The 14,432-nt window shown below is 34.1% G+C and overlaps 1 protein-coding gene across 1 annotated transcript; it reads left to right on the forward strand.

The window, feature by feature from the left end:
* The first annotated feature begins 881 nt into the window (after positions 1-881).
* On the forward strand, positions 882-1,391 carry LOC120170145 (protein FAR1-RELATED SEQUENCE 5-like). Its single transcript, XM_039178152.1, has one exon. It carries the CDS (start codon positions 882-884, stop codon positions 1,389-1,391), a length of 510 nt encoding a protein of 169 aa, XP_039034083.1.
* Positions 1,392-14,432: the final 13,041 nt, after the last annotated feature.

Here is a 14,432-nt window from a genome sequence, read left to right on the forward strand (position 1 = left end):
TACGATTGGTAATGAAGATACCAAATTCAAATTAAAGAGTTTTAATGTTAAAATCAGGATGAAGATTGCCAAAATCAAGATAAAGATGGTTACATCAGTGAATCAGATTGTGAAAGTTATACCAAAGAAGAACAAACTGATTATCCCGTTGATGATGACAAACATATAGATGATGAGAAGACAAATGACTACTTCATTGACGAAAGCATATGAGACAAGATTGGTAAAGAATTAAAAGATTACGATGAGAATGATATGAATATGCTGAAGTGGAAGACTTTTATGATTGCATTGAATTTTATCATATCTATGCAAAAGTGAAAGATTTTGGAGTTTGAGTCAACCAAACAGTGAAAATTCGAAATGAAGGTCACATAATTCCAAAGAAAATGGTGTACCATAAGGAGGGATATAGAGAGGAAAGGTGGATTAACTTTCCAAATAGAAAACATGAACAAAGACCAGCCATCAGAGTTGGATGTGGAGCACTTATTAGATTCAAATTGGATGAACGATATCAATATTGGAAAGTTGTTAAATTCCACGAAGAACATAACCATGAAATGGTTCAGCCAACACAAATTGCTTACATCAAGTATGTAATTCATCCAAAAGTAAAATCTTACATGCTAACTTCTAGCTTATATATATATAATGTTCTTTAATGAATTATTTTGTAGGTTAATTCAAAAATTAGTGAGTTAAACGAAATTAAGATTAAGAGCATGCACAACTCTAGAATAACATTAAGTAAGATGATGCCATATTTAGTGAATGAAGATGATTCAATTAAGAATGTTGGATTTATACCTAAGGATTTATACAATTATCTATATAGAATCAAATGAGAAGAAGTGCAAGATGGTGATGTTGAAACGATGATGGGGTATTTATATGGAAAGCAAAAATATGATCTTTTTTGTGAGACACAAGAGGGATCAATTTGGAAACTTAAAAAAGTTGTTATGGTGAGAGGTATATCACACGCTGACTATAAAGAATTCAGGCACATACTTGCATTTGATATGACTTACAAGTGCAACACATACAACAAGCCATTTGTTGATTTAGTTGGTGTTAATCATCATCAAAACACAGTGCCATTTGGATGTGCATTGGTTGTGAATGAGAAAGAGGGTACCTATGTGTGGGTGTTACAACAATTGATTGAGGTGGGAGATGGCTACATACCACTCATTGTTATTACTGATAGAGATAAGGCCATGGAAAATGCCATTTTTGAAGTACTACGTGGGACAAAACATAGATTGCGTATATGGCATCCAATAAGGAATGTACAGTCTAATGCTCAACACAGTTTTCACGATGGATTTTTTAGATGTGCTGAAAAGTGTAGAACGCCATCAGATTTTGAAAGGGATTGGAAATAATTAGTGGAAAAACACAAAGTTCAAGAAAGGAGATGGGTACAGGAATTATATGAAGATAAAGAGAAGTGAGAAGAAGCATATTTGCAAGGATATTTTTATGCAGGTAACATTATATACATATTAATTGTATTTAATATTATATTTATTTATTGTAATTAACTAAATTATTAAACATTTTGGTGTGCAACAATGAGGACTACTCAATGGTGCGAGTCAATGAATAGAACATTGAAAACTTGGTTAGACATAAAGGTAATGTTGTATCGATTTGTTGAGAACTATCGTAGACAACTGCAATATCGAAGATGGGAGGATTGCCATCAAGACTACAAAATAATGGATGAACAATCGTATTATGGCAGTGTATTCACAACTTTAAAACGTAATGCAACCCAAGTATATACTAGAAATGCTTTTGCTACACTGTACAAAGAAATGTCCAATGAGGGTTATTATTTGGTTAAAAAATGGAAGTGTAGAATATGTGCATGTGTTATTGGTTAGATCACGTTTAAAAGGAGAAGTTGTATCTTGTACTTAAAAATACCACACATGATGCCATTTATTGTTGTTGAATGAAGTTGGAGTTCGTTGGATTTCCATGTCGTCATATATTTGCCATGTTGAAATATGAAAAGACAAAAGAAATACCCAAAGATGTATAATGAAATAATGGACTATTTATGTGAAGAAATGTGCTGGATAACAAAATAAGAACGCATATGTAGAAGATAGTAATCCGATAACAATTTAAGCCATATATTCCACTCTATCCTTTTATTGTATGACTATATGTCACCGTGCATCACATAAATTCATAACTTTCAATGAGGTTAAAGATCAATTTGTAAAAATGATTCTCAAATTATAAGCGGTGAAAGTGGGATGTAAAAAGAGAACCACTAAAAGCGGAGAGACTCTTGAAATTGGCGATCTTATAGTTCTTGAAACATGAGGAAGAATTACTCTTTGCTGTTATGCATATTGATAATATTTGTTTCGCAGGCTACATATACTAAAGAATTGAAAAATATGGAAAAAGGTACATCTATTTTGGATTGGCAACCAAATAAGGATTTGTTTGTGCGGTCTCGTTGAAAAATTATACTCTTTACTCTTATAAGTTAAGAAATAGTTTTATTAGTGATTCATTTACTTAAAAAATATTTTTTAGTTTTGTTGTTATAGTGATTGCTAATGTTAATTTCTATGATTTTTTTCGCTCTCATGATAAATAAGACTAGGTCAAGCGTGCCTCGATAAAATATCAAAATTCAAAGCAACTACCACATGATGGATGAGGGTTGCGATGTTCCTTCTTTTATGTGTTCATTGAGAGATTTAGTTTAGTTATGTTATTCGCACGGTGTTATGTGATTTTCTTCGTTTTGTTGCAACACATTGGAAATTCAGGTTATTTGTAATTACCTAATTGACCTTACTTTTTTTATCTTGAATGATAGTTGGATTTAAATGAAAAAAGTATCCAATCTTAAATCTTTTTGGCCTTTGGATTCAAATACGAGTGTCAAATACGAATAGATATTTGTATATGTAAATGAGCATAATGTATTAGTATATGATTGTTCCAATAAGTTTGGTTCTCAAACAAATAAGTTCTTATCAATTTATGCCTTAATTAGCCTGTTTAATCTTGTCAATATGAAAACATAATCATAAAGAGCATGAGTTGAGCAAAATTTTATGGAGTTTATCAAGTATCGGTTTGAGTACTATTTAACTTATGATCAACTCGCTTACTAAAGACTCTTAAACAAGGGAAATCTTATTACCTAACTTTAAAATTAACAATGATCTAATAAGTATCTAATATAAAAGTTTAAGACCAAAACTTAATTACTTAACCAATGAATAATACCAAAATTAACAATGATCAAATACGTAGGTAAGGCATACATGTATTATGCATTTCACTATACTGATGTACTGAGTTCAACCATATCGGTACTCGAACCGTACCGTTACAAAAATTGGTTACTAGATTTTGTTTGAAAAATAACGCATAGGTACGATACATCAAGGATCAATATGGGATGTACCGATATGAATTACTGAATGTATATTGATACACACTAATGAACGTACTGATGCGCAAGGGCCAGGGGATACAAATAGGCCTCTTATCCAATTTCCCCAAATTTTCAAACCCTAATCTTAAAAGTGCCATTTTTCCTAAAATATCGCCCATTTTCCACTCAAAATAAGAAAATCCTTGTAACCCCCAGACCGATACGGGTAACCCGATCCGATCTAGGTTGTCACATTAGGGCCACCGGAGCGACCCACTATAAAAATAGCAGAAAATTTAAAACTTTTTATCAGAACATGTAAACTTATAAAATCAGTTATCAGTATGCAGAAATAAAACAGATTTTCAAACTCATATATATAAACCAAAATACAATTACATGCCCCCTAATCACATGTACCATACTCTGCAAACAACGCAGGAAAACTCCCTTATTGAAGTCGATAGTTGCATTGGTACAATTCTTTTAACCTGCAATGTTGAGTAATAGAGTGAACTTCGGAAAGCTCAGTAATACAAAACTACCATATGATGCTGAAGAACATGCATATACAAATAAACATATATTTTCTTAATGATCCATACATTTACATACCTTTATATTGAGCGGAGATCTTACTGATATTTCAGGTGGTAACGGACAATGAGCTTCCAGTTCAGAGAAATATTTCGGATGTTTAGATTCATGAGATCAGAATAGGTTATCTAGTGTGTTCCCGCAAAACCAGTGAAAAGATACAAATTTTTTTTAAAACATAATTTTTTTAAACATTCAGAAATCATATTAATTCCCTCAACCGCACACGTCCATAATGTGTAGATTCCCCAAAACCTTACAACCCAGACACAACAGTAAGGCCCTGAGCACACAGTTGAGGAGCCTTCATATATTCTTCCTCCAACAATAACCCCCCAAATAAAACATTTATCAAAAACCATAGTAAATTCCCCAACCGAACACATCATAATGTGTAGGTTCCCCAGAACTATACAACTCCGGCACAATAGTTAGGCCTTGAGCACAAAGTCGAAGAGCTTTCATATTTTCTTCCTCCAACAATACCCCCAAATAAAATATTTTTCCGTCAATAAATGGAGATATCAGAAATCAAAACAGAATTCATATCATATATCATATATCATATATCATAACAGAATCCAGATCAAAAATCAGAACATAATTCGAATTAGAAATCAGAACATATTTCAAATCGACAACCAGATAAAATATTCATATGATTAGGGAACACGCCAGAGTTTACGGATATTATTTAGAGGTACTGAATAATCTTAGCAGGCCGAGAAACACGAATTTTCAGTATACCGATAAAATACCGAAAGTTAGAAATAATATTGGAAAAGTTCATTAACTGACAGAATCAGCAGTTATTCAGAATGTGAATTATCTGGATCATATCTTATTCGGACATTTTTCAGAAGTTGTACGTAATCAGAAGGGTATTTAGAATCCTTCACATCCATGTCAATTGATCGGATAATCGAACAACTTGAGAACGAAGATTCAGAACCTTTAACAATCCATGTCCACTTGTCAATTCATTTTCCTTTAGGGTATTTACTCTTTAATACAACAAATTCTTATTCATATCTTCGTTGAATAGATCTTCCAATGGTCTTATTTCATTTCCAAGCTTCCACGATATCATGAAATACTGACGTGCTTGATTTGTAGTTCATGTTCCATAAGGAGAATACATCTTATAAAATCATCAGAATTTCTAGACTTATCCAATTCACTTACTTAATCCTCAGTCATTGAGGTTACTTAGATTATTTAGCTGTCAAGTCCATTCCAGTTACTTCGGGGTTTTCAAGAGTAATTCAGACGTTTTTGAATTTCGGATACATATTGTACTTCTGTTTAGTTCAATTCGGTCTTCGTGGTTGATTTGTTGAACAAACATCCATTTCTTAGTACTGAATGCGATCTAGAGTTGAGCTGAATATTTCCAAAATTTATCATCGAGCCAAACTTGAGAAGACGAACGCACATTCCAGTAATATCTATGCCATTCAGGTATTTACATAGCTTTATGGTTGATCTACTCACTTAAATTGTGCTCCATTACTTTTAATGGTTGCCTCACACATATGCTTATTTGAATTCCTTAATTAATCCAAGATATTTACTTAGTATAGGCTATAGGGGAATTTTGGTAATTTTGGTGTTCAGTTTTATTCCATTCATTTCAGAGCTCGAGGATAACCAATAATTCCTGAGCTTGGTGGTATTCTTAGGTCATTTCCATTACAGGGGTATTTTGGTCATTCTACAGATCCGATGTATTTCAATCATTTTCTTACATCCTATCTTATTATTTAATTCCAATTTATCATCTATTTCAGTCTCTTCGAACAATTCTGATAAAAGAGCGTCCTCCGATAAATTGTTCTTCAGATATTTACTCATAACTCGGATATTTTCGGGTCAAGTGCCTTCTCAGATTTTTACCAACGAAATATTAAGAATTTTTTGCACTAACTATGGATCTTAACAATTAAATTCATACTTAATCGAATTAAGTACAAATTCTTAAAGTACTTTCTCATTCAGGGTCAACTCATACTATTTTACCTCTCAAGGGTCGTAATTTCTTAACCAGATAATTTCAATATTAGCTCGTAACAAAAATTTAGAGATCCCATGATTAATTTCTTTTCCGAACATTCTCTGATCTTGAAATGATTCTTTAACAGACTTCTAGATTCTTTCCCATAACCCTCTTGGGGTTAAAAACCGGTTATCTGTATTTCCTAACCAAAACTAGCATTTATTATGCACATCAATAATTATATCATATCAATATGTCATTTCAGAGTTATTAACCAACTTCCAGGGATAATTCTTGTCATCCTACAACATAAGGGTATTTTTGTAGTTTTACCCTACCAGAGTATTCTCATAATTTCCCATCCAAGTACCTTTGATGAAATAAATTATATGATACAGATCCAAGATGATTACTTTATCACTAAACACAAAACTTGTAATTTTAATTCTAACAATTCATCAATTCCTTATAAAAGTCATCTGAACCATAATCATTTACCGAATTTTCATCGTATTCGGATCGAGCGTAGAAATTAATTTACTACACATATGACACCATTAATATCTAATTCATGCATTTACCAATATTTACATGTTCCATAAAGCATAAAGAGGTAGTAAAGTATTACCTCAATTTTTGTGCAATACTGATCGACCATTAAATTCCATTCGAACGCCCTCGATCTTGAAATCATTTTCCAATATTTCCTCGGATCCATATCAACAGAAATTACATAAAAAAATGGAGCTTAATTCTAAAAAATGGATCAAATCAGATGATAAATCAATGAGAAACAACTTACCGGGTTCGAATTTGGCGAAACGAACATCGGATTCGGATTCAGGACGTCGAAAGCATAAAATATGACTTTTCAAAAATTTGGAATTTTTGGTCAAAATCAAAGTCAACGGGTTTGACTGTCAATTTCTAGGCCTTCGGGTCCGAATTTCGAAAAACGGACTGCGGAAGCGGATTTGGAATGTCAAAAAATGTTAGAATAGGTATACTCGATCAAAGTCAAAGGTTGTTTAATTCCCGGTCAAAGCCGGTCAAAGTTCTGGTCAACTGTGGTCAACGCCGGTCAACTGTCAACGGTCAACAGTCGACCATTTAACACAAATATCACCCTAACAGAAATTAATTACCAAATTAGCCACATTATACAAAAATTTACCAATATAACACCTAAATTTTACACAAATAGCACTCAAACAGAAATTAATTACAAAATTAACACCCAAACGATACCCACTCTCGGGGGGTGGTGCGTGAACAGTGCTACGGTGTCGGCAAATTCCTGAAAAAATTCCTAAAAATTATTTTAAGCGATTTTGAGGCACTTACAAAGCTCGGTTCACAATTTTGAACAGTGGAGAGCTCGATTCCAAAACGTCGAAAACTTTGACGGTCTCAACCCTCCACGTGTCGGTGACGACGGAGAAACGGAGAACACCGGTGGACTCGGAACGGCAAAAGGAACATGATGGTGCGAGAGGAGTCGAAAACGGATGGTCGGATTGTCGTAAATCGACGAAAAACCAACTCAAATCAAGTTATTACCGATGATACTTATAACTTAAATTAACGACGAACAACGATGATTCAAGACGAAAGGTTTGAGGGGTTTTTTTCCTTGGTCGACAACGAACACGATGGTGGTTTCGATTCGTCAATCAGAGGTCAGATGGTGAGTAGATTGGAGTTGAAAGGAGGGTTGAGGAGAAGAGGAAAACAGAGAAATATGCACAGAAAACATACGGGAATGGGTTTATAATTCATTCCAAAAGAAAAATGGGTAAACTATGAGTTTAGCCACTGAACTTCCTACACTTCTTAAAAAGGTCTGCCAACTTTACGATTTTATAATTTTATCCTCAATTTTCTTCCAAAATACTAATTAAATCCACCACTTTATAATTTCTAAAATTTAGCCCCTAAATTAGGGTGTTACAATTCTCCCCTCCTTAAAAGAATTTCATACTCGAAATTCATTCATGTCATATAATTATAGAAATGAAACCTCCATCAGTTCTTTCATATTTTTAAGTAGCTTTTATAAAAGTACGGATCCTCCACTAATCCTTAACTAGCTGAGCATACATTCTTAAAAGAACTTTTCCACTTTTCAAAAAAATAATCAAAACAACTTTATCCTTGTGAAATCAATTCAGCCTTGGTTACGTGAATAGGCTCACAGAGCAGCAGCATATCCCAATTTCATTTCTGGAGTCGGGTCAACATTTCTCGGATAATTAACTCTCACACGGCTTGGGGGTACTTTACAGCGTCTAGACAGATGTTACTGGTATTCCTTTTTAACTCGAAAACGTCATAAACTTTGACGGTCTCACCCCTCCACGCGTCGGTGATGACGGAGAAACGGAGAACACCGGTGGACTCGGAACGGCACAAGGAACATGATGGTGCGGGAGGTGTCGAAAACGGATGGTCGAATTATCGTGAATCGACGAAAAACCAACTGAAATCGAGTTATTACCAACGATACTTTCAACTTAAATTAATGACGAAGGGTGAAGATTCATAATGAAAGGTTTAAGGGGTTTTGTTCCTTGGTCGACAACGAACACGATGGTGGTTTCAGTTCGTCGATCGGAGGTCGAACAGCGAGTAGATCAGAGTTGAAAGGAGGGTTGAGGAGAAGAGGAAAACTGAGAAATATGCGCAGAAAACATATGTGAATGGGTTTATAATTCATTCCAAAAGAAAAATGGGTAAACTATGAGTTTAGCCACTGAACTTCCTGCACTTCTTAAAATGGTCTGCCAACTTTAGGATTTTATAATTTAATCCTCACTTTTCTTCCAAAATACCAATTAAATCCACCACTTTATAATTTCTAAAATTTAGCCCCTAAATTGGGGTGTTGCAATCCTCCCCTCCTTTAAAGAATTTCATCCTCGAAATTCATTCATGTCACATAATTGCATAAATGAAACTTCCATCAGTTCTTTCATATTTTTAAGTAGTTTTTACAAAAGTACGGATCCCCCACTAATCCTTAACCAGCTGAGCATACATTCTTAAAAGAACTTTTCCACTTTTCAAAAAAATAATCAAAACAACTTTATCCTTGTGAAATCAATTCAGCCTTGGTTACGTGAATAGGCTCATAGAGCAGTAGCATATCCCAATTTCATTTCTGGAGTCGGGTCAGCATTTCTCGGATAATTAACTCTCACATGGCTCGGGGGTACTTTACAGCATCTAGACAGATGTTACTGGTATTTCTTTTTGTACAAGTATAGCCTTAACGGATAGAAACTTCGGTTTACTCGTTACAGATAGGGACTCAACCCTGGAGTTTCAGCTCAGAGAGGTACGATTGTAGTCTAGGGGCATGTACTGATCAGACATATTTTGACATTCGACCGACCGGTCTATCGTGAAAATGTTTGACTCAAACCATAGCTCTGATACCACTAAATGTAACCCCCCAGACCGATGCGGGTAACCCGATCCGATCTGGGTTGTCACATTAGGGCCACCGGAGCGACCCACTGTAAAAATAGCGGAGAATTTAAAACTTTTTATCAGAACATGTAAACTTATAAAATCAGTTATCAGTATACAGAAATAAAACAGATTTTCAGACTCATATATATAAACCAAAATACAATTACATGCCCCCTAATCACATGTACCATACTCTGCAAACAACGCCGGGAAACTCCCTTACTGAAGTCGATAGTTGCACTAGTACAATTCTTTTAACCTGCAATGTTGAGTAATAGAGTGAGCTTCGGAAAGCTCAGTAATACAGAACTACCAGATGATGATGAAGAACGTGTAGATATAGATAAACATATATTTTCTTAATGATCCATACATTTACAGACCTTTATATTGAGCGGAGATCTTACTGATATTTTAGGTGGTAACGGATAATATGCTTCCAGTTTAGAGAAATATTTCAGATGTTTAGGTTTAGGAGATCAAAATAGGTTATCTAGTGTGTTCCCGTAAAACCAGTGAAAAGATACATATATTTTTTAAAACATAATTTTTTAAACATTCAGAAATCATATTAATTCCCTCAACTGCATATGTCCATAATGTGTAGATTCCCTAGAACCATACAATCCCGGCACAACAGTAAGGCCCTACGCACACAACTGATGAGCCTTCATATATTCTTACTCCAACAATAACCCCCCAAATAAAACATTTATCAAAAACCATAGTAAATTCCCCAATCGAACACATCATAATGTGTAGGTTCCCCAGAACCATACAACCCCGACACAACATTTAGGCCCTGAGCACAAAGCCGAGGAGCCTTCATATTTTCTTCCTCCAATAATACCCCCAAATAAAACATTTTTCCATTAATAAATGGAGATATCAGAAATCAAAACAGAATTCATATCATATATCAGATATCATATATCAGAACATAATCCAGATCAGAAATCAGAACATAATTCGAATAAGAAATCAAAATATATTTCAAATCGGAAACAAGATAAAATATTCATATGATTAGGGATCACGCCAGAGTTTACGAATATTATTTAGAGATACTGAATAATCTTAGCAGGCTGAGAAACACGAATTTTCAGTATACCGATAAAAAACCGAAAGTTAGAAATACTATTGGAAAAGTTCCTTAACTGACAGAATCATCAGTTATTCAGAATGTGAATTATCAGGATCATATCTTATTCGGACAGTTTTCAGAAGTTGTACGTAATCAGAAGGGTATTCAGAATCCTTCATATCCATGTCAATTGATTGGATAATCGAACAACTTGAGAACGAAGATTCATAACCTTTAACAATCTATGTCCACTGGTCAATTCATTTTCCTTCAGGGTATTTACTCTTTAATACCACAAATTCTTATTCATAGATCATCTTCAGAATCATCGCTAAATAGATCTTCCAATGGTCTTTATTTCATTTCCAAGCTTCCAAGATATCATGAAATACTGACGTGCTTGATTTGTAGTTCATGTTCCATAAGGACAATACATCTTATAAACTCATCAGAATTTCTAGACTTATCCAATTCACTTACTTAATCCTCAGTCATTGAGGTTACTTAGATTATTTAGCAATGAAGTCCATTCTAGTTACTTCGGGGTTTTCCAGAGTAATTCAGACGTTTCTGAATTTCGGATACATATTGTACTTCTATTTAGTAATATCTATGCCATTCAGGTATTGACATAGCTTTATGGTTGATCTATTCACTTAAATTGTGCTCCATTACTATTAATGGTTGCCCCACACCTATTCTTATTTGGATTCCTTAATTAATCCAAGACATTTACTTAGTATATGCTATAAGGGTATTTTGGTAATTTTGGTGTTCAATTTTATTTCATTTATTTCAGAGCTTGAGGATAACCAATAATTCCTGAGCTTGGTGGTATTCTTGGATCATTTCCATTACAGGGGTATTATGGTCATTCTACAGATCTGATGTATTTCAATCATTTCCTTACATCATATCTTATTATTTAATTCCAATTTATCATCTATTTCAGTCCCTTCGAACAATTCTGATATAAGAGCGCCCTCCGATAAATTGTTCTTTAGGTATTTACTCATAACTCGGATATTTTCGGGTCAAGTGCCTTCTCAGTTTTTTACCAACGGAATATTAAGAATTTTCTGCACTAAGTATGGATCTTAACAATTAAATTCATACTTAATCGAATTAAGTACAAATCCTCAAAGTACTTTCTCGTTCACGATCAACTCATACTATTTTACCTCTCAAGGGTCGTAATTTCTTAACCAGATAATTTCGATATTAGCTCTTAACAAAAATTTAGAGATCCCATGATTAATTGCTTTTCTGAACATTCTCTGATCTTGAAATGATTCTTTAACAGACTTCTAGATTCTTGCCCATGACCCTCTTGGGGTTAAAAACCGGTTATCTGCATTTCCTAACCAAAATTAGCATTTCTTATGCACATCAATAATTATATCAGATCAATATGTCCTTTCAGAGTTATTAACCAACTTCCAGGGATAATTCTTGTCATCCTACAACATAAGGGTATTTTCATAATTTTACCCTACCAGAGTATTCTCATAATTTCCCATCCAATTACCTTTGATGAAATAAATTATATGATACAGATCCAAGCTGATTACTTTTTCACTAAACACAGAACTTGTAATTTTAATTCTAACAATTCATCAATTCCTTATAAAAGTCATCTGAACCATAATCATTTACCGAATTTTCATCGTATTTGGAACGAGCGTAGAAATTAATTAACTATACATATGAGACAAATAATACCTTATTCATGCATTTACCAATATTCACATGTTCCAAAAAGCATAAAGAGGTAGTAAAGTATTACCTCGATTTCCGTGAAATACTGATCGACTATTAAATTGCATTCGAACGCCCTCGATCTTGAAATCGTATTCCAATATTTCCTCGGATCCATATCAACAGAAATTACATAAAAAACAGAGCTTAATTCTGAAACACAGATCGAATCGGATGATAAATCAATGAAAAACATCTTACCGGGTTCGGATTCAGATTCAGGACGTAGAAAGCATAAAATATGACATTTCGAAAATTTGAAATTTTCGGTCAAAATCAAAGTTAACGGGTTTGACTGGTAATTTTGAGGTTTTCGGGTCCGAATTTCAAAAAATGAACTACAGAATCGGATTTGGAACGCCGAAAAAAGTCAGAATAGGTATACTCGGTCAAATTCAAAGGTCGTTTAATGCCCGGTAAAAACCTGTCAAACTTCTGGTCAATAGTGGTCAAAGCCGATCAACGGTCAACGGTTAACAGTCGACCATTTAACACAAATATCACCCAAACAGAAATTAAATACCAAATTAGCCACATTCTACAAATATTTACCAATCTAACACTCGAATTTTACACAAATAACACCCAAACAGAAATTAATTACAAAATTAACACCCAGACGATGCCCACTCTCGGGGGGTGGCGCGTGAACAATCGCTAAGGTATCGGAAAATTCCTAGAAAAACTTCTAAAAATTATTTTAAGTGATTTTGAGGCACTTACAAAACTCGGTTCATAATTTTGAACAGCGAAGAGCTTGATTTCGAAACGTCAGAAACTTTGACGGTCTCACCCCTCCACGCGCCTGGCGACGATGCAGAAACAGAGAACACCGGTGGACTCTGAACGTCACAAGGAACACAATGGTGCGGGAGGTGTTGAAAACGGATGGTCGGATTTTCGTGAGTCGATGTAAAACCAACTGAAATCGAGTTATTACCGACGATACTTCTAACTGAAATTAACTATGAATGTGACGATTCACGACGAAAGGTTTGAGGGGTTTTGTTCCTCGGTTTACAACGAACACGATGGTAGTTTCGGTTCGTCATTCGGAGGTCGGACGTCGAGTAGATCAGAGTTGAAAGGAGGGGTGAGAGGAAGAGGAAAACTGAGAAATATGCACAAAAAATATACGGGAATGGGTTTATAATTCATTCTAAAAGAAAAATGGGTAAACTATGAGTTTAGCCACTGAACTTCCTGCACTTCTTAAAATGGTCTGCCAACTTTACGATTTTATAATTTAATCCTCAATTTTCTTCCAAAATACCAATTAAATCAACCACTTTATAATTTCTAAAATTTAGCCCCTAAATTGGGGTGTTACAATCCTTGACGAATTTTGCAAGGATTTCATCTCCAATCAACGAATCCTGCATACATATCATTTTTTTTAGTTTTTGAGTTATTATTAGAATATCCTTTAATTTATTCAAATATTAATTTTTTTTTTAGTTTTTGTATCTAGATTGAATTTTTTTAGGTTTTTTACCTAGTTTAAAGAGAAAATTTTTAGGTATACATTATGGTTTTTTAAATGGATTAAAATTGATGGATTTTGTATACGTTGTGCTTATTGTTTTTGCTGGAGTTTGATTTTTTTCTTAGTGTGTGTCTAGAACCTTCAATTTTTTAAATGGCACCAAAATCAAAACTTGCGACTAACTGCCATCGCATGAGTTTACCTTTTGCAAGTCAGCCCGAACCCAAACCTTAACCCAAATTACCTACTTATTTTGACATATATTTTGATGAGCTCGAAGTACAAAACCAAAGGGCAAACATTGATATGCTCAAAAATTTCACTATTAAGGATAATATTGTTGTAGATTTTGAAGTTATGTTCGATCTGAATTTTAAATTTCCTTACGTTGGTCTTATGATCCAATGAAAATTTTTCGTTGTTCTTCAGCTTAATCCATAATATTTTCCCACTTTAACCAAATTTTTTTCCAATGCTCGTTGTATTATTGATGAACCTAGTTACAGTGTTTTTGTCGTAGAGTCTTACCTTATGGCGAAGACCTTTCCGCTAGACATAAAAATAATTTTCAAACATCTAGGTGTAGAAAACTTCGGTCTTGATAATGAGGATCAAC

The sequence above is a fragment of the Hibiscus syriacus genome, unplaced genomic scaffold (genome assembly GCF_006381635.1).
Source record: "Hibiscus syriacus cultivar Baekdansim isolate YM2019G1 unplaced genomic scaffold, ASM638163v2 tig00111772_pilon, whole genome shotgun sequence".
Lineage (NCBI taxonomy): Eukaryota > Viridiplantae > Streptophyta > Magnoliopsida > Malvales > Malvaceae > Hibiscus > Hibiscus syriacus.

Bases quoted from the DNA above. Each gene is read 5' to 3' on its own strand.
- LOC120170145 (XM_039178152.1), top strand. From the start codon at position 882: ATGGGGTATTTATATGGAAAGCAAAAATATGATCTTTTTTGTGAGACA.